The 21,089-nt window shown below is 53.9% G+C and overlaps 1 protein-coding gene across 3 annotated transcripts in view; it reads right to left on the bottom strand.

Moving 5' to 3' along the window:
* Positions 1 to 606: 606 nt before the first annotated feature.
* Positions 607 to 21,089, bottom strand: part of PPP2R2B (protein phosphatase 2 regulatory subunit Bbeta) — a 63,469-nt gene continuing 42,986 nt past the window's right edge. For all 3 annotated transcript variants that reach the window (XM_053956759.1, XM_053956760.1, XM_053956761.1), the window contains 8 exons: positions 14,208 to 14,305; positions 12,175 to 12,340; positions 10,761 to 10,873; positions 6,610 to 6,787; positions 5,163 to 5,327; positions 3,710 to 3,879; positions 3,081 to 3,172; positions 607 to 2,560 (listed from right to left, as the gene is read on the bottom strand). In XM_053956759.1, the coding sequence (XP_053812734.1) occupies positions 2,281 to 2,560; positions 3,081 to 3,172; positions 3,710 to 3,879; positions 5,163 to 5,327; positions 6,610 to 6,787; positions 10,761 to 10,873; positions 12,175 to 12,340; positions 14,208 to 14,305 (1,262 nt within the window). In that variant the 3' untranslated portion in view covers positions 607 to 2,280. The remainder of the gene's footprint in view (positions 2,561 to 3,080; positions 3,173 to 3,709; positions 3,880 to 5,162; positions 5,328 to 6,609; positions 6,788 to 10,760; positions 10,874 to 12,174; positions 12,341 to 14,207; positions 14,306 to 21,089) is intronic.

Here is a 21,089-nt window from a genome sequence, read left to right on the forward strand (position 1 = left end):
CCCAGGAGGTTCCCCTGGCTGGCCCTGCCCTCCGTGGCCAAGCACTCACAGCAGGGCAGAGGTTAAATCCAAGCAAGCTTAAGAAAGGGAAAGAAACTCTGCTTTTGAAAAAAGCTGAACTAAGTTCTGCCTTGTGGAGCAACCAGATCCAGCAACCCAGAACGTCCTGTACACGATGGCGCAGAACCAGGGCTGGGTTCCTCCCATTTCAGTTGATTAAGGTCCTGCAGCTAATGTGAAGGTAAATGAGTGTCTGAGGAACATCTCCCTGACTGCACAGTCCGTGCCCTGCAGCTGCTAATTAAGGGCTGCTGTTTGAATTCATCCAGGAGCAGCCCAGAATTAGGGCAGGGACTGGGGAGGGGCTGGCAGCTCCTTCCAGGGCTGTACCCAGTACCGAGTTTGCTGTGCAGGGGGGACCTGCCAGTGCTCCCACTCCCCGTTACACGGTGCCCCACTGTCCCTCACCCTCAGGGGGACCCAGAATCCTCGGGGCTTGGGGATCCTCTGGTCACCCCTCATCAGCAAGGCCCTGGCCACCTTCAGCCACTGCAGAGCCGCATCCCCGAGGCGCGAGAGGCACAACACGCATCGACTCCACACAGACACGTTTGGGACAACTTTACTTCTGACACCGCAGCGCAGGCTTTCCTTACAGAACCAAAAAGGAGCATTTTCTTATAAAATGGTGCATTTACTCTTGCTATTTTATTTTACCATTTCATTTTAAAAAAAGTTACTCCTGAAAGCCATCCCATGGAATAAATCCATAAGCCAGTGCACTTTTTTCTTCCCTTGGGATGGCTCCTCTGAAAGTGGTGTATGGGGGGCCCCTGCCTCCAAGCAGCTCCTGGTTTTCCGTGCAGTCCATGAGCTCTGGGTGTGTAGCAGTTCCTTTCCCTGGTCAGGGCGTGCCGTGATCCTCATGGTGCCTGCAGAGAGGCTGTCTCAGGGGACACCTGGCCTTGGTGACTCGTGTCCGACCCCTGAAGGCCTTGGGTGCTGGGGGTGCCAGGTGCCCCCTCAGGAGAGATGGCAACAGGGTCACCCTTGTGGAGCCACTGCCGAAGTGACGCTGTTGAATTTTGTAATTGACTTCATTTGCTTCTTGCTGCAGGAGCAGTTTTCAGATTTACAAAAAATCCAGTCAATCTTCTTTTATTGAACAGTTGTTCAAGTAAAGAGGGACAGACCAATCTGTAGAGTAGAAAGAGGCAGCCTTGCCATGCAAAGAGAAAGAGTTACCAGTTTTATTATTATCATTGTTATTATAATGTAGGACTGCAGACAGCCTCTCTCTGACATAGTCAGGGGCTAAACAGCAATATACAGTTGGATTTTTTTAAGTCATAAATTAGCAACTTATATTTTATCTTAAAAAATTGAATAAATAAATAAATTAATTAAAAAAGAGAAAAAGAGAGAGAGAAAGAGAGAGAGACAGTCACGACATGCAAGAGCTCACAACAAAACGAGAAAAATGACCAAAGCAAAGCCCAGAACTGCAGCAGAGCCCAGGGTTGGTTTGGTTTGCGATCAATGCAGGTCGGAAGCATCGTTTATAAAGGTATTTCATATACCAAAGAAGGCACCACAGTATCTACAAAGCCAAAACCTCAGGAGGGTTCTGGGGCTGGGGGGGCAACCTGGTTGGAGCAGACACATCTGGAGGTGCAGCACATACCCCCTGCCCTTAAGCTTGTCCATTACAAAACTGAACTTTTCCATTTTACGTTTGGTTTTGCTGTCTCTGTTGGTAAAACACAAAATAATTGTAATAAAAAGACAAATGTGGAAAATGGCAAAGGGAGGCAACATTCCAGTCTTCCACACAACAGGTGGAATATTTCTGGGATCAGGTTTAAAGCAATTGGAGTGGGACCACTGCCACCAGAGCTGACCAGAGCCCATGGTGTGTTACCCCATCAATCCCTTCCCCAGCTGACAGCCCCCCGCTGCCACCCCAGCACTGCCTGGGGACGTGCCTGGGGACGTGCCTGGGGACACGGGACAGCTAGGCCTGACATCCTCACACTGCCCTGTAAGAAGTCTCAGCTCTCCCTGTGTAAATCTGGTGTCTGGGGGGTGCCCCCAGTGGCCCCTGGGCCGGAGTGCCCCAGCGCTCCTCTGCACAACCACGATCTGCAGAGCAGGAACTGAACAAAGAACAGGAAGGAAAGGAAAACAAAAGAAGAAAGAAAGAAAGAAAGAAAAGGAACAGTTGAAACCTTGTGTTTACTGGTATCAGTACATGAGACTCCTAAAGAAGACCTGGTCCTCCTAGTTAACCTTGTCCTGGAATATGTACAGGTTGTTCGTGGCTGCCACAGCGATGATGTTCTCGGAGGGGTGCCAAGCTGTGTGCAGGATCTTTTTGCTAAAGTCCAGACTGTCCACACTGATCTCGTCTTTCCTGCGCTTTCCACCCACGCAGACCTTGCGGGGTTTGAGGATGGCACGGGGTTTGCTGTTCTCCCGCGACGCCTCCAGCGTCACGTCGCGCTTGGTGTTGCGGTCGAACATGCGGAAGAAGTTGTTGTAGGAGCCGGTCATGATGACACTGCAATGGGGAAGGACAGATGGTTTTCACACCTTTTCAGAGGCAAACTGTTGGTGACCAGAGCAAGACTGAACATTCAGAGGCATAATGAGATTTGGGTAAGCCTTGGAATTTGTCTCAGGCCCAGTTGTGGTTTGTCAGCTCACTCTGATGGCTCAGACAAAACCATGGCAGCCCTGCCAGGGGGTCACACACTTCCTGCCACCTAGCTCGGTGTAAGTCACACCCGGAGACTCATTATCCCCAGATTCTGGCAATCTGAAGCTAAACCCATCACCACCTTCTTCCAGCTGTGGGTGACACAGAGAGGCGTAACTGATTCTGAGGGTCCAGAGAGTGGGACCCTCAGACATCCCCACTGCGTACAGGCTGCAGGTGTAGGTGGTCTCTGCTGCACCTGTCCAGACCCCACACCCAGCCAAAGGCCAGGGAAGGGGCTGCCAAGGGGCCAAGGGACCCCTTGGGCCAAACCAAAGCGAGCACCCCTGGGCTGAAGGCAGCCACACCGCCACGTGCTCACCTGTCAGACCCGTTCCAGACGCACTCAAACTTGTCAAAGATGCAGTCGTTCTCGTAGAGCGAGCAGAGCTTGCTCCGCAGGTAGTCGTGGACCTGCCGGTGGGAGGGACAGGATGAGCCCCCACAGTGGCCAGCACAGCCCAGGGACTGGCAGACTCAGCCCTGGCTCACAGGGAGCTGGCACACCCAGCCCAGCCCCACGCTCGCCACAGCCCAGCTGGCAGCGTTGGGCACTGCCTGGCATCCTGTGCCCTCCCACAGCCACCGTTCTTCTCCAGGCACCTCCAGCCACTCTGCACGTGGCTTGGGCATCCCCAGGTAGTGCCAGGGCACATCCCCTGGCAAAGGGTGACAAAGGGCTACTGCTCTGCACAAGGCCTCCTACTTGGCTCTCCAGCTGCCAGCTCCTGAGTTTTCTCTCCTCACCCACCCCCAGCCTGGGGACATGGTGACAACTCACCAGGTCACTTGAGCCCACATTTAACAACTCTGCTTTCCACCATCTATGGGCATAAAGCTCCCACACAACAGGTCCATACCCGGCCCTCCTGCCACTGGCCCAGAGTGTGGCTCAGGAAAGAACTCGGTGGGTGCCCCACTGCTGCATGCACCTGGCTGTGCCACACTCACCTGGTAGGTCTCAATGGGCCGGTTCTCCATGTTCAAGTCCCACACCTTGACAGTGAGGTAGTCCCGGGTCATGATGTACCTTCCACTGTGGCTGAATTTGACATCAGAGATTGAGGAGATGATCTCAGAAAAAAATGACCGGTTACTTGGGTCTTCGGGCTCTTCAAAAACTGTGCAGGAGGAAAGAACAAGCCCCAGCATCAGCTGAGGCAGGAGCTCCCTGATCTCAGGCAGGGATCTGCCACCCTATCCTAGCACCACAGGAAGCTTCTGGAAGAGAACACTTGCATGATGCTGTACCCAGCACCCACATGTGCTTAGGTTTATCACCACCCCGCCCCAAGTCCTGGAGCTCCAGTACAGTGGGAAAAAAGTCTGAAGTGCCCATATAAATGATTTCTACAATGCAGAAAAGGCACTGCCCACAGCAGGACGCAGAGCTGTGGCCTTTCACCACCGGCAGAAACCTGGAGGCTTTTTCCATATAAAAAGTGAGAACAACAACAACAAAAACAAAGATCTGAGGCAGGCAGAAAGCAGCTGAACCCAGGACGTGTCTCTGTTGCTCACAGCAGGTCAGTCACAGGCACTGGTCTCCCTGTGATGGCTCTGTCCCTGGGTGCCTCTGGCAATGGGCAGTAGGGCCATGGCCACCAGCTTTGCTGTGGGACGTGTGGACCCTGCTCGGTCCCTGCAGTGGCAGCAGCAGGGGCTCTGTTGGCTCTGGGGTCCCAGCACACAGCAGGGCCATGACTGGGCTCCCAGCACACACACACACAGAGATCCAGCCTGGGGCTCCCAGCACACACACACACACACACACACACACACACACAGATCCAGCAGCCTGGGGCTCCCAGCACACACACACACACACACACACAGACACACACAGACACACACACACACACAGATCCAGCCTGGGGCTCCCAGCACACACACACACACACACACACACAGATCCAGCCTGGGGCTCCCAGCACACAGCTGGTGCTGCCCAGTCCCTGAGCGGGTCTGTGAACCAAAGCCAGTGGCCGGGCAGGGCAGGGGCTCGGGCCAGCTATTTTTGCTTTGGGCTGAAGGCTTTTGTGTGGCTTTTGCTCCTGCTGCAGAAGCAGATCTGGGCTGCTGAGCTCATGGAAAGGATTTCTGAGCACTAATTCTCTCTTACACAACAAACCTACTTTCTCTGGCACTGAGCAGGTGCTGCCCTGCCCGCAGCAGCTCCTTCTGCCAGCTCCCCCTCCCTCAGCAGCCCTCCCAGCCCCTCTCCACTGGGGCAGGCTCAACGCTGAGATGGCCCTGAAGGCGAGGGTGAGCGGCCACGGGGGTCGCAGCCCGGGACACCGGGGGGACAGGGGAACGAGGCGCTGGGGCAGACCCAAGCCCAGGTGGGTCTCCATCCTCCCTTTTTTGTGCTCCTTTCCCCCGAGGGCTGTGGTGGCACACTCACACTTGGCGTGGCGGTCGCAGAGGGCCGCGGTGCGCATGTCGCACAGGCGGATGGTGCCCTTGCTGCTGCTGTACACGAAGGTGTTGCAGTGGTGCGGGTGGAACTCGGCCGCCGTGATCACCTCCGTCAGCTCCTCCATGTTGGCCGGCTTGATGTCCACGATGTCTGGCAGGGCCAGTTAAGGAGCCCACGCGGCCCGGCCCAGACTCCTGCTGGTGCCTCTGGCCCCTCACCCATGCAAACCGTGTGTTCCGGGCAGGCACCACGGTCACGGGGAAAACTGCAGCGTGGAGTGGGACCAGCCCGCACCAGCGGGGGAAGGCCAAGATCCAGCACGTCTTCTAAGCTGGGAAGCCCAGCTGTGACACGGCGGCCTGAAGACCCTCTGTGGCACATGGGAGCTGATCTGCCCGCCCACGCCAGGCCTCAGTAAGTGTCTTTTAGTGCAACACTGTGCCACGGTGAGTAACCTTACTGAAAACAGCAATGGCAGCAAAGCCCAGGACACAACAACCAACAGAAAACCCCTATGTAAGTCCCTTGGGCCAGGTGAACTCCCTGAGGTTTGTCACAGATTTAGTACTTCTCACCCTCATCCTTGCAAATAAGCAGGCACCACAGCCCTACTCTCCTGCAGCTGCTCAGAGCTCCCATAGCCACATGCCTGTCACTGCTGAAATCCTCTCCATGTGCCTAAATGATGCCCCAGGGATTTCTCAGCAGGAAACACCATATAAATACCATCAATGATTCGTGCCCTGTTTATTATTTCCGATGTGGCTGTTACAAGTGTGACTGTCGCAACCTCATTTGTAGAGCAGTGACTGGCAGCCTGACACCCGGTGCAGGGAATAACAGAACCACACCATTACTGCTTCCACCTTCCCCAAGGCACCCTTACTGCTTCCACCTTTCCCAAGGCACCCTTACTGCTTCCACCTTCCCCAAGGCATCTGTCTCCTCCATCACCTGTAGACCACCCCCCCTCTGCCTGCCCCACCAGACCCTGCAGGCAAATTCAGAAATGTGTCACCCACACAGCGGGTGACAGCAGCAGTGGTGGCAATGCCAGCTGAGCCCTGTGCCGTGGAGGGAGCGGCTCCATGGGAGTGCTGGATGCCTCGTCTGCACACAGCCTGGCATCCCAGCAGCGACACAGGCAGAGGTGAGAGGGCAGTGCCTTGAGAATGGGCCTGGGGACCTTCAGTGCTCTGCAGCCAGGTGCACAGCAGGCAGCAGTATTTCATGCTCCTGAACTCCTGCCAGCCTTGCAGAGGGTGAAGCTCCTGCAGCGAGGCACCACAACGAGGTGTGGGGCTAAGGAGCTGCGGCACTGCCTGCTCTGTCCCCATCCCCACAGGCAAGGGCACAGCCCGGCTGCTTCCCTTGGGGCTGCACCTCACCAGGACCCAGGGCCATCCCCAGAGCCACACGCATCAAAGGATACTAAAACTTTGATTTGTGATTTCAAAATTCCACAGGTTGATCCTCAGGTCATCCGCTGACATGTAGGTCTCATAGTCGCTGTTGACGGAGATGGAGTTGATGTGGTAGGTGTGTGCGTTGGCGAACACCCTCCGGGGAGTGGCCTCCACCATCAGGTCCATGGGCCGAAGCACAGGGACCTGCAGGGTGAGGAGAGAGCGTCAGCACCCACGGACAGGGATCAGCAGCAAGGATTTAACCCTGAAAGCACTGAAACTTTGAGGCAGGAGCAGTCAGGAATTTGCTGGGAGGAGACGGTAAGCTCATTCCCCAACAGCAGCACAGGGATCCTGCAGCACAGGGGACCCTGGCTCGGGACAGCCAAGGGGAGCAGCTGCCCAGCCAGGCCTCAGGCACAGTGGAGACACCAACAAATGGGGCAAGGTGACAGCAACTGGAACTGGTTCTTGTGGTTATTTGAAGCAGGCACAGGCCAAGTCAGCTTCTGCCTAACCCACCCAGATCAATCAGCACTGCCACAACAACCCTGGACAGCAGAGACCTCCTTGTGCATCCCTGCTCCAGCTCCAGAACCCACCTCAGGACAGGCTCTGGTGTTACACACACCCATTATTAAATGGGAATTCAGTTTAACAAAGCACATCAAGTACACAGAAAGACTGTGTCAAAGAAAATAAAACACTAATAAATTCAATTGCTTTCTGTTTTCAGGAGGGGGGCAATGTCAGTCACTTTTCTTTTAAAACAAAGTAAGTCTTAATTTTGATTTCTGCTGGCAGCAGCATTAGCAAAACACAGGTCAATATGTGGGAGAAAGGATCAAGGACTCAGCTCCTGGCACAGTCACAAACCCCCCAAAGCCCATGGCCCACGTGTGCCAGATGGGGCTGCCCCTTCTTGGAGGTCAGGTGGGGACATGGAACTCCCAAACAGTGCAATGGGACACAACCACCTGCACCCAAGATGAAAGCAATGCTGGGAATCCTCATAGGACTAGAAATTCCCAAAGGGTGTGAATATGACAGGGCTGATTGCAGTGGGACCACTCAGGCATTTCTGTACAGTGGAGAGAAAGATTTTGCTGGCAGTTACCTCCATGGAAACCCTCTGGGCACAATGGACTGCACTGGACTTACGCTGAAATTCCAACCTGAGCCAGAGCAGTGGCCATAAAAAATTCCAGTAAATAATCCATTAGGTGTCTACCCAATCCCCACCTTGCCAGGGTGACAGCTGCAGCCATAGCTCTGTGGTTTCCTGACAGGTGTGGCAGAGCTGGCACGGGCAGCTTACCCTGTTATGGACACCACTGCGCTCACCTTGACCAGCCAGGCTCTGAACTGGCAGGTGGGGATGATGAAGATGCTCCTGCATCTACAGCAGGACACACATCCACCTCTGGTGACAGCTGAGCAGTGGCAGAGCCAGGCCAGCCCAGCAGCAGCGTTGGCCAGCGCTCCCCCAGCCCAGCCCCTGCCCGGCACAGCAGCACGGCCGGAGCTCAGCGTGCTCCACAGGATCTGCTCAAGTGGGATTAGTCAAGCTGAAGCTGGGATTGACCCCAGCCTTGAGTCTCCGAGAAGGAAACTATAATCCAGTCCCTGGCAAATCAGGGAGCAGAGAAGTGCTCAGGGATAAATCCAGTGAGTTTTCCACCTGCCCCAGCGGCCGAGCTCCTCCAGCAGCTGAGCTCCTCCAGGCACACTCCCCAGAACTCATTTCCTACCTACATAAGTTACATTCTGTGACTGCCCAATGCCACCTCAAGCTTAGCATTTTGCAGACAAAATGAGTATCAAACACTATTTTCGTGGCAGACTTCACAGTGTGAAGTGACAGCTTCACACTGCTCAGAATTTTGTCACATTTGACCTGCCCTGTGACATGCACAAGGGACCTTCCTGCAGGAGGACAAAGCTGCTGCCTCACTGCTCATCCACGCAGCTGATGGAGCTGCTGCTTCCATCTCTTGCCCCTGCCTTGTCGTTGAAATGCTCTGCAGAATGTGTACAAGGAAAAGAGGCAAATCTCTTTCCTCAGGCAGAAAGGAACAGCAGCACAGCAGACCTCCTCCAAGGCATTTCCCATCACAGCCACTCTGGGACTGCTGTCAGGGGAACGAGATGCAGTGGGGCACAGCACAGCCTCCCTGGGAAACTGCACAGGGGCCGAGAAATCTGAGTGCTTCCGCAAAATGGGAGACACAAACCAGGATTTATCGTGGAATTTGCTGTAACAGAGATAGTGAAGTGGCAGCTCTTAAGAGAGGGCTCTGTGACAGCCACAAACACTGGGAAACAGGCACACAACAGCCCTGCCCACTGCACCCCCAGCAGCGGCACCGCCTGCAGCAAGCACCCACTGCACCAGCGCCCGGGGCAGGGGCACTGGGGTGCCACCCCAGACTGCCCTGCGCTGGGAGTCAACAAAGCCAACACATCCTCTCTTTGAAAAGGTTTAAGCCCTGGATTTCACTTGTGTTAATTATTTCCTACTACGTCCCAAGGCACAGGTACAGCGAGTGGTATCGGGAGCACGCCAAGGCGGTTTCACAAGGTCAGAGGGCTGCAGCTGTTAGAGTGGGGGCTATTCAAATAACCAGAGCTCTTCTAATGACAGCAAACACCTAACTAAACAGCCTGAGCAGAGTTAAATATTCCTTTTGCACTGTGTGGGTTAGAAATTCCTCAGAGGATGATGCTCATCAAGTGCATTTAAACCATTAAGCCAAATGGATGAGAAATTATGGCAGCAAGGTGCATTTAAAAACCTTTTTCACTTGTCTGTGGTTGAAAATTAAACCATGGATGGATGTGGCTTTCATTTAAAGCATACCCATCACAGGACAATTACATGTCAGATTTACACCAAGCTGCAGCAAAACGGTTACAGCTATGTAAATATCTAAGTAAAATCATCAAAACATTAGATCAAATGGAGCTGGTGGAAGACTCCTCAATCTTCTGTCCTCAGGGACCACAGGCACTGCACAGCAGATACCAATAAGCACCACATCACACACTTAAGATGTGTTTGACCTCCCAGTGCCCTGCGCCTCTGCCAGGGGCAGGAATGGCAACACCTGACCCCAGTGCAGTGGCAGACACCAAGCAGCAGCTCCTCCAGCCACACAGCACTGAGCTGCTGCCAGGACTGCAGCTGAGAGTAAAACAGGGCCTGAGAGTAAAACGGGGGCTGAAACTTTCAAGGCAGTGAGTGGACTCCAACCCTGTTTGGTTCTCTGATATTTCAGTATGACTTTCTACAGGGGAGACAGAAATCCCAGGGCCTTCCCAGTGTGTTTGGCCAGAGAAGGAAGCACCACCTGGGATAACACCCTTAACACTGCTGCCTCTCAAATCCTGCCTCCCAGCCTGCCAAGGGCTGACAGCCCCAGCTCTGACAGCCAGGCACCGAGCAAACCTCTCCAACGGGCTCTCAGGTATCACCATGTTAGGCTGGAAATGCTGCCTGAAACATAACAGCAGATACACATCTACATGAAATAAATGCTCTCTTGCTTTGTAAAGAAAAACGCTGCCAGTCACCACGAGCAACCCCATACAGAGACAAGAATTAACTGCCTGTCCAAAGTTCTCAATGGCTTCATGCAAAATGGAACTGGGACCCATAAATTGAGGTAAGCACAATCATAGTAATAATTTCATATATATAAATATAAAACCCACAAGTACTCAAAATGCAAATTCTGAAGGGGTGTTAATAAATTACAAGCTAGTCTGGTCTGATTAAGGTCATGACCAGGAGGAAAACTCATTTGGAGGAAGTACTCCTGCTCCTACAGCAGCAGCTACATTTGGGAATGCTCCAAGCCAGGAGAGCTTCTGCCCTGCCTCCTCGCTGGGATGGCCCCAGCCTGTGGGGCAGTACAGCACACTGTGGCACTGCGGTGGCAGACACGGGACACACAGGGCGCTGGCAGCACGTCTGCCCAGCATCAGCACAGCCCGGGCACCCAGGGCAGCTCCCTCGTCCTCTGCCACGCCCGAGCACCAGTCACAGCACCCGCTCCAACACCAACCGAGCACGGCACGACGGCACTGCAGGTCCCACAGGGGACACCAGCAGCAATCCTCATTCGAGAGCCCGCGGGGAACGGCTCCTCAACCGCCACGGTCCCCCCACACTCACCCGTAGCACGGTGATCATGGAGGGGTCCCGGAGACGGCCATCCTCATCCTTGAGGTTGTACCCCTCCGGTCTCTTGTCCCGCTCGCTGACCTTCCATAGCTTCACAGTCTTATCTGGGGGAGGAGAGAGGAGAGCATCAAGGCAGCTGCTCCCTGAGCCGCCCACTGACAGATGCACCAAGGCTGGAAAATCCTCCTGTGCCCCCAGTGCCACGTGCTGGAAGGGGTGATAGAGGTACCTGTGCCCACAGCACAGAGGTGCCCAGCCCTGCGGAGGAGCGAAGCCGTGCAGGGCACACTGACCTGGACACAGCCCTGAGACGTGGCAGGGGTCTGCAGCTCACCCAGAGTCACGCTGACATTCCCCATCCAGAACTGGGCGAGCCCAGCACTCACCAGGACTGAAGGCAGCTCCCTGCCTCCTCCCAGCATCCCACACCCGGTGCCACAGAGCCCCCGCAGAAAGAACACCAGGAACACGTGGGGTTATTCTCAATAATGGTGTTTTCTTCGCTCCCTCCTGGCAGGGACTCCATCCATAGTTTATCATCACTTCCACCAGGTTTCATACAAAACACCATCATCCATCTTCATTTTCTCTCTTACACAGCAAATCCAAAGCAGTGCCAAATAACTTTGGTTTTATTAACATGCTCTATTTTGGGGGGGATTCTCTATAAAATGTTAGTGTAACAGTAAGAACAAAAAAGAAACAGCATAACACAGGAGTATTTCCAAATTAATTGTTTTGATAACCTGCCTGCATATGGAACACCACCCAAATGGAAGGGTAATATCCCTGTTAATCAAAAAACTGTTTAAAAACTCAATTAACAGAACATTATGCTGTATAATTAATCTTCATTGCATTTCAATGATTCTCCCCCAAGTGAGTTTAATAAGTCTTTGAATTTTATTACAATGATCAATAGAGTCAATTCTATAACACAAAGTAAGTTGGTTATGGAAGATAATTAGACCCCTCCTTTTCCCCTGAGGTAAATAAGTCACATCCATCTTAAGGTCCCATTCATCCCAGGTAATATTCCTAGATCCTCAAGATATTTATCAGAATATACCATGGAACTGCTGAGCCCGACATGACTGCAAATTGAAACAAAACACCTGCAGTTTGTCTTTAAAAAAACCCCAAAAATTCCCAGGATCCTGAGAATAAAAAACATAAGTTGTTGTCAGGGCAGAAGCCTCTCTCTCTCCCTCAAAGGGATGGGCTGCTGTGAAATACACCTGGTGCACAGGGACTGAGCTCTGCCAGACCCATTCCCCCAAGACACCTGTGTTACCCTGCAGGGAGAGTTTTTAGTAACTATTTTCCCAAAGAAACAACACAGAGAAGGCAATGCCTGGTGGTGGGAACCCAGGGCCTGAAGCAGCGGGGCAGCACGGCCACGTACCGTTGGTGGAGAGCAGGAAATAGGCCGCGTTCTGCTGCGGCAGCCATCGTATCTTATTGATCTTCTCCTCGATCTCCAGGCTCTTCAGGTAATCGAACTCTGGCTCGTGGCTCTGGAAGGTGCTGTAGACATTGTACTCTCCCCTGCGGTGGGGCTGGTTCTTGCTCTGTGGGGAACAGGGAGGAGCTGGAGGTGTTGGCAGCTGGCTCGGGGCACTCTGGGGCTGGCGACAGCCAGCGCAGGGCTGAGTGCCCAGGCACGGCCTCTGCTGACACCGCGGCTCCCGGTGTGCTCGGCGGGAAGGAGTGGGAACGGAGGAGAAATGGAGAGGGAATGGAGAGGAATGAGAGAGGGAACACAGCAGAAACAGAGGAAGAATGGAGTGGCAATGGAGAGGGAACGGAATGGGAGCACAGTAGAGATGGAGAAGAAATGGAAAGGGAATGGAGGAGAAACAGAGAGGGAATGCAGAGGGAACACAGCAGGAATGGATCCCGCCCCACTGTCTGTCCCTGCTGAACGGCTGGGACCGAGTGCCAGCTCCCACCAGGTACTGAAGCCAGCCACAGGAGAGCTGCTGGAAGCAGCTACAAGTACAGGATGGGCAGCCTTGGTTTGGGTGGGTAAAGCCCCACATGTCCCCTTGAACAGGAGCTGAGTAGATACATTCAGAATTTGTTGGGGAAGATGAAATAGCAAGGCCCTATAAATATGATGGCCTGGCAAAAGAATCAGAGAATACAGATATCGAGATGAAAACGAGGTTTGAAATACCAAACCTTCATTACTGAGCATCCCGAAAACAATAATACAGCCAAGCTGAAAGCAATCCCCCCTTCTGATAGATCCTGAGGTCAAATGGAATGTCCTGTCTCACCCCCCAATGTGTGGTTCATCCCATACCTGTAACTCTCCCCTGAAGTATCAGGTATCTGCAACCCCATTGGCCCAAGTCCTGTCCCAGCCCACCTTGAAGTCCCCTGATAAGGTGTGGCCGAGGGACCAGACACTCTCTCTCGGACCTTCCTGCTGGGACGCCCACCTGGCACCATCTCTCTCTCTCCCTCTCTCTCCCCCCTGCTCTCCCCGGGCCTGCCACGAGTTGCGGCTAGCAACTCTAAGCAGGGCCCTTCATCCTTTACAATAAACCCTATGCTCTAAAGACCGGGCCTCAGAGATCCTTCACCACCACCCATCCAAACCGTCCTGGAGTTCAGCAGTCCCCGCAAGAATGATCCTGGAGGCTTAAAGTTCAGGAAAAGCAGTAGAATAATGAAATTAGAGGAAAAGGAGAAATGAACTAGTTCTGGAAAGGCTGATGGGGTGACTGCACATGTGATGGTTAACCACTGAACTTTCTTCAGTGTATGTAGAAATAATTTTAAAGCCTTAACTTTGAGGAAAATTTAAAACCATCATTGGACCATGACCTGTCTCATGTCCAGGGCTGATGCATTCCTTCCAGTGCAGCTGAGGACAGGTCCCACTGACTCAGAGCACAGCAGCTAACTGGGACAGCTTTGGAAATGGTGGAGGCTGTCCCAGGTGGTAGGAGCTGGCACAGCTCCCCCAGCCAGGCCCGCAGGGTGCCCGCCAGCACAGGGCCATGCTGAGGGCTGAACACACACTTCTCCAGCAGGCACAACCTCCAGCTTCTAACAAAGCATTTGCTAGCACTTCCTGAGCAAAGTTTTGGAAGGAAAACGTAACTGTTGCATCCATCTACACTTTCCAGAATTTCGGTGGTATGAGGGGCTCTTGGGGAGATGACAATCTCCAAGGTGAGCGCTTGTCACACACTCAGATGTGCTGCCTGATCCCTGTTACACCTGGAGCAGAAGAGTGCAGGCAATGTGATGTTTGGAAGGTGTTTGGCAGGAGGAAATCTGGCCCTGCTTATGTTAATAGCTGCTTTTCAGCTTGTAGTATGCCAGGAGAGCCCTGAGCTTAGGAGTGACACAGGCGGATTAGGGAACAGCAGGACGCTTCATTTAAAAGGATGAAATGGGCATTTTGCATTCACTGGCACTTACCTCCTGCTCACGCTGAAATATTACAACCCGGCCCCCCTTGTCCCCTGTTGCCAGTAACTCTCCAGTGTGGTTGAACTCAACTGTGGAGATGATGTCAGCTGGTAAAGAGAAGACAAAGACAATTTAAGTAAAAGACTTCCACAGGCATCAGGAAGCACCATGCCCTGTACAGGGACATGCCTCGTCGGTGCTCTGTACCCTGTGGCATTTCCATAAATCCCTGTTTCTCCATCATCTTTAACACTAAACGGGCTCTGCATTCTGGAACTATGCTGGCATGGCCCCCTGCCCTGGCCGGTGCCCAGCACTGGTTCCAGTGGGATTTCCAGGTGCTGTCCCTGTGCTTAAATGCAGCCTGAGGACTGCTGTCAGCAGCAGGGGCCCAGGGCTGGCAGTACAGCATGGCACGGCACAGCGTGGCACAGCATGCTCCCCTCATGCCTTGGGGAGTTGCCCACACCATTTGGGGTGACACAATCAATTCCTGGGACCTGGGGAGGGCTTGGTGCCAGTGGTGCCCCCAGCATCTCATCTCAGCACCTGGCTGATGGAAAGAGCTTGCTCCCACCTGGCCCTTGTGCCACCCTCTGCCTGGGGTGGTGATTTGCCTTCACCCTCAGAGGAGAGGGAGCAGACAAATTAAGACACCTTTGTCCTCTCTCCCTGAGCTTCTCAGGAAGAACAGCTCAGGTGACCATATCTACATTGCTGCTTTCCTCTGCACATTGCTGAATCTACCATCGCTACCAAGGTAAATTAAAGTGATGCCTTTCAGCCCTCCATCAGCTGAAAAGCCACTGCACTCACACGACTCCCCTTCCCCACAAAGCAGTGTACCATCTCCAGGGTTCTGGGCTCAGTGGCAGGAGAAGCCAGGGGACACACAGACCTGTAACTGCAAACGCTTTAATCTGCAGTGTTTACCCTCGAGGCAACGCAGGCGGGAGCTGCTAATGATTGGATTTATTTGGCCTATTTTTAGAAGAATGTCAGAGGTTAATTCCACAGCAATTACTGCCCAACTGGTGCTCACCCACTGCCTGGGAGCCACACTCCAGCAGCACGAAGCTGGGAAGTGGAAGAATGATTGCAGCCTTGGAGCCTCAGCACTGGGTGCAGGATGGATTCTGCAATGAACACTTGGCCAGCTCACTTGAACAGCTGCCAGCTCACTCCTGCCATTTGCATTCCCTGCCCTTCTCACTTCTGCAGCACCAGGACCGGCAGGGCTGCAGCCCGGGGCTCAGGGCAGGGCAAAACACAGCCCTGCTCACCAAAACACAGCCCTGCTCACCAAAACACAGCACTGCTCACCACACACAGCACTGCTCACCAAAACACAGCCCTGCTCACCAAAACACAGCCCTGCTCACCACACACAGCCCTGCTCACCAAAACACAGCCCTGCTCACCAAAACACAGCACTGCTCACCACACACAGCCCTGCTCACCACACACAGCACTGCTCACCAAAACACAGCCCTGCTCACCACACACAGCCCTGCTCACCAAAACACAGCCCTGCTCACCACACACAGCCCTGCTCACCAAAACACAGCCCTGCTCACCACACACAGCCCTGCTCACCAAAACACAGCCCTGCTCACCACACACAGCCCTGCTCACCACACACAGCCCTGCTCACCAAAACACAGCCCTGCTCACCACACACAGCCCTGCTCACCACACACAGCCCTGCTCACCAAAACACAGCACTGCTCACCACACACAGCCCTGCTCACCACACACAGCCCTGCTCACCACACACAGCCCTGCTCACCACACAGAGCCCTGCTCACCACACACAGCCCTGCTCACCAAAACACAGCCCTGCTCACCACACAGAGCCCTTCTCACCAGTGCACACCAGCACACACCGCTGCTCACAGGCAAGCAGGGCTAGAGTGAGTGGCATGGAGTTAGAGAGCTCCAAGGCAAACCCTTCATTCCTTCACAGGGAACCCCATGTTTCTTGTGGCCATCGTGGCTGGTACTCGGTGCCAGGAAGGGTTTAACCGTCTGCTGCCAGCACTCAGGAAGGCTGAGGAGTGCTGCAGAGGGGCTGAGCTCCACTCTGGCTCACACCACTGGGGTGCACTGTAGCCGGGAGTGGGCAGCACCTGCAGAGGTCTCAGTCTTTTGGAGTTAAGGTTATGGCATGGATTCTGAACTTCTTCAGATCACCTGCTCTTCTCTCATTTGGATCTGAACTACTGGTTAAATAGAATTCCTATTTAGCAAGGTTGCACAAGCAAAATCCTCCCAAAGGGCAGGACAGGCATTTTAAACACCTATTAGAGGCTGGGGAGGGACACTGGGACAGGACAAATTCCATCTGTGCTGCTGGAACCTGTGCACCTCACTGTTGTGACAGTCCTGCAGAATCAGAACCCAACCTGCAATTTGTCAGGATGGTTATTGGGTCTAACACACACGAGAACAGACACAGCCCTGGGAAGCAAACCCAAAGCAGTGTCCCATTCCCACAGGTAACTGCAACCACAGCGGCAAAAGCCACAGAGCCACAGAGCAAAGCCAGGCACCTTCAAGCACTGAAATGCTGTGCTTGGCACCAAGTCTGGCTCAGCAGCTCCAGCTCAGCCCTGGCTCACACAGAGGTTTCACTGCTGCAGCAGGTGACTCCACCCTGGAGAGCATTGCTGCGATGCCATGGGCTGCGCTGGTGTCACCGAGGTGCCACGTGGATGACGCTGGGAACAGGCTGGCAGCAGCTGCTCCAGCAGCAGCCAGGGGACTCCGTGGCTGTGGCCGGGCAGTGCTAACATGCTCCTCATAATGAGACGTGCTGCTTCCTTCTAAAATTACTCAATTGAAAATGTACCTGTTTTGCTCTATTTAATCCTCTCCATTACCAGCTGCCGGTTTTAGGTCATTCCCTTTTCAATGAATTAAAAATAACTTTGTGTGCTGCAGTGAGGCATTTTTCAGACATGATCTAATGCACCAGCCTGTGAGCAGGGCTGTGGTCTGAGACACCAGGGCCAGGCACCACAGACACCCTTGTGACACCCAGCCCAGCCCCCCATTTACAGTGCACCACAGAGAAGGGGGTTTCATGTCCAGATCCCCCAGACCTGCTGTTTACTCATGCCCATCATCAGGACTTCAGACAAGGATACCAATAGAGCCTGGCTAACTACACCTTTCATATGTTAAAAAAATACCCTAAATATTAAAAAACCCTCTTCCGAGTAGAAGTATCCAACCCAAGCCCAAATCTACCCCAGCTGACAGAAGCATCATTCCTCCAGCACCCATGGTCTGGGCACTGGCTCTTTTCCCTGGGCAGAAACAGCAGCCTGGCACAGAAGAACATCCAGAGGGCAACGGGGGGAGTCCCACGGAGGTACCAGCTCAGGAGCACAGAGTAGCACCAGCTCCTTTCCAAAGGTGTCTCTGGACAAACCGGAGGTCAGCCATGGCTGCTGCACGCCCCACCTGCTGCCCTCGAGAGACACCACAGGGTGGGTGGTTCCTAATGAAAATGCACATGTATTCATGTTGAGATGATCAATAATTATGCCCATTTCTCCTAAGGTTCCTTCAGCAGTTTTGTGACAACAGAAAGGAAAAAAACTTGCCTCTTTTTTGCTTTTTCATTTCCTTCATCACCTCCTACACACTCAGTGCCCCAATGCGGGAATTTAAAGCAAACAGTTTCCATGGAGACCCAGCCCGCCGTCCTCCCTCCCCTCCCATCCTCCCTTCCCTCGGCATCTCTGTGCCTTCATGCTCTCATGCTAAAAATATCCAAGATGGGATTTGATTTCCGCCGTAGCAATACAGTTTTATCAGAAAAATGGGAAATTTACAACACACCCCCCTCCCCCTCTCCCAGCGTGGAGGAAGGCATGCTCTCTGCCAGGAACAGGGAATGAATCTGTTATTAAAAAGAAAGAAGATAACCTAGGGAAGCTGCAGTCGGTGCTGAGACCTGGATCCCTGGAGCAGCCTGATCTGCCCACACAGCCACCCCTCTCCTTCTGCCCACCAGGGCAGGGGCCTGGCTGTCACATCCCTGCTCCTACAGCATCCCAAGCATCTTGCCCCCGCTCCCAAAGCATTCCAGGCACATCATCCCCACTCCTGGCACATCCCATCTGCTCCAGCTTCAGCAGCACCTCCATGCAAAAGGGCCCTGGTCCCCCTGTCCTGGTGGGGAGGCCACAGCACACCACACCTGTGCCAACACCTGTGCCAGGAGCTCCTGGCCCTGGTGTACACAGGATGACGCCCCTGGCCCAGCCCGTGAGGCCCAGGCCACAGCAGTACAGCCACTCCAGGGCGTAGGGACATCCCTGGACAGAGGGTGCCCCCAGCCCTCCCAGGGGCTCTGCCTGCTGCCTGCTTTCCCAGTGGAACATGCCTCCTTTGGGGTAAGAAGTGAGAGGCAGGTCTGTGACCACACACAGTCATGGAATCATTTAAAATCGAATTCAACCATTTCCCCCAGTACTGTCAAGGTCACCACTAACCCATGTCCCCAAGTGCCACACCTACACATCTGTTACAGCCCTCTAGGGATGGTGACTCCATCACTACAGCCTGTGCCAGGGCTGGTCAGCCCTTCCATGGAAGGAACTTTTCCTTTTATCCAAAGTAAACTTCCTTTGGTGCAACCAGAAGCCATTCCCTCTCCTCCTGTCCCTGTTCCCTGGAGCACAGCCCGATCCCCCGGCTGTCCCCTCCTGTCAGGAGCTGTGCAGAGCCACAAGGTCCCCCCTGAGCCTCCTTTTCTCCAGGCTCAGCCCCTTCCCAGCTCCCTCAGCTGCTCCTCATCAGCCTCGTGCTCCTGACCCTTCCCCAGCTCCGGTGCTCTCCCACAGGCACGCCCAGGCCCAGGAGCTGTCCTGATGACACCATCGAGCCAGTTCCTGCCCCAGACAGAGCTCTGCGTTTCTGGGGCAGCCCCTGCCCTCCCCTGCCCTTGACTGGCTGCTGCCCTGCCCGCTCAGCTCTGCCCCGGGGCTGGTGCTGGGGACAGGAGGGGTCTGGGGTCTGGGACTGCTCTGCTCTCTTCGCTGTGTGTGTAAATCACTCTGTGGACAGCACCACGCATAAAGCCTCCAACTGCAGATGATAATAAATTGGGAAGCACCATAAATAACAGCAAACCAGGCTGCCAAAGGAAGGATTTAGGTCATTCAAATCCCAGGCTATGAGTTGCCAAATCGAGTTTAATACTCCTAAGCGTGGGGTAATAACTCACCACAACCACATCCCTCATCCCCCCATTAGACCCCTCAAGGGAGTGATGGCTGCAGGGGTTTGCCAAGGAGACAGAGATGTGGCCCCTGACTGGGAGCACAACCAAGCCATGGCACAATGGCCACTCCCTCACTCTGCTTGCCCATGAGGGAGAAAACAAGTGGGACAACAATGGGTCCTGTTAAAACCTACATCTGAACTGCTCAGGATGAAGAAAGCAAAGAAGTAATGAAAAATTAAGAGGCTTATGGAGGCAATGTCTGATAATGGGAGAGCCAGAGCAGAAGTCCACCCACTGATCCCCTGTGGAGGTCTCAGTGCATCTCACCTTCTCTGCATCTCACCACGGCATGGCAGGAGATGGACCCTGAGCTCAGAAAGGGGTTTTGAGAAGGACACAAACATTAGAATTACAACTGACTAACACAGCCCAATCCTCAGCCTCTCAAGGAGGATTCCCAGGTCTGACCCTCAGTGACAGGCTGTGGGTCTTGCTTTGCTCAGAAAACAGGGAGACTCTACATTTCACTGTTTAAGAGAGACCTCTTTGGTCTCCCTTTCTGTCTGCCTCTCTTAAAACAAACAAAAAAAGAGCTAGCAAAGTGTTTACTCTAAAAGGCATGCATCGTTAGTGCTGAGGAATTCACCTCCATGGCAGGGCTTGACGTGCAGTTTGATGGGAGCTTTGGACCTACCAGTGCTCAGGCCTGGGCACTGCAAGGCACCCTGAAGGAACCGGGACCTTCTGTCCCCTCTGTCAGGTGAGGTTTAACCTGGCACGGCGGCAGCTGCATCAGAGCTGCACCCTCAGCCCCTGCCCCGCAGGCAGAGCAAGAGCCTCATCCAAAGACTGGAACGCAACTCCCTTCCCTGCCCATGAAAAAGCGTCAGAGACAGCCAGAACAGGGGGGACTTCAGGGCCCCTCAGGTACAGAAACGTCAGGCTAAAGAGGAAGAAAGCCTGGGCAAGGCCATGGAGCTGAAGGGGACAAGGAAGTGGCATCCAAGTCCCACTGAACAGGGCTAGGTACAGTGTGCAGGGTAGTGTGGGGAGCCTGGGCCATCAATCCTGCCCCAAACTGTGTGGTCCACGGCACTGAGGTGGGAGGGCAGAGGCCACCAGAGGTTAAACTGCAATCTAATGGCATGCAAAATCACATGTGATTGATTTGCATTGATTATCCCCTGCTGAGGTGAATCATAGCCCAGGAAACGGAAATCAATTCCACTGCATTAAGCCCAGTAAGGATATGGAGCAGGAGCAAAATGCCCTGGAACACCACAGCTTGCTGAGACCACAAAGCAAAGCACAGCAAAGCCATGGCACAGCACAGCACAGCATGGCACGACACCTGCCCGACCCCTGCACCCCAGCCAGGCCAGGGCTCTGCTGCGGGAGGGACAGGCTCAGTGGAAAAGCACCATGCCTGAACAGCTCCCAGCCCCGGGCAGGCCCCCATCCCTCTGCCCACCACGAGTCCTGTTTCCTGCAGGGACCGGGCTGGAGCCACGGCTCACACGGGACTCCCAGCAGCTCGGGCTGGACCCTGCTGAGCTCTGCTGTCTGGGTACAGCTCCTCATCAAGACAACACGGTGCTGCAGAGCTAGCAACAGCTGCTCCTCTTCCCCAGAATGGAATAACGCTCCTAGAT

Source organism: Vidua chalybeata, chromosome 15 (assembly GCF_026979565.1).
Source record: "Vidua chalybeata isolate OUT-0048 chromosome 15, bVidCha1 merged haplotype, whole genome shotgun sequence".
Classification (NCBI taxonomy): domain Eukaryota; kingdom Metazoa; phylum Chordata; class Aves; order Passeriformes; family Viduidae; genus Vidua; species Vidua chalybeata.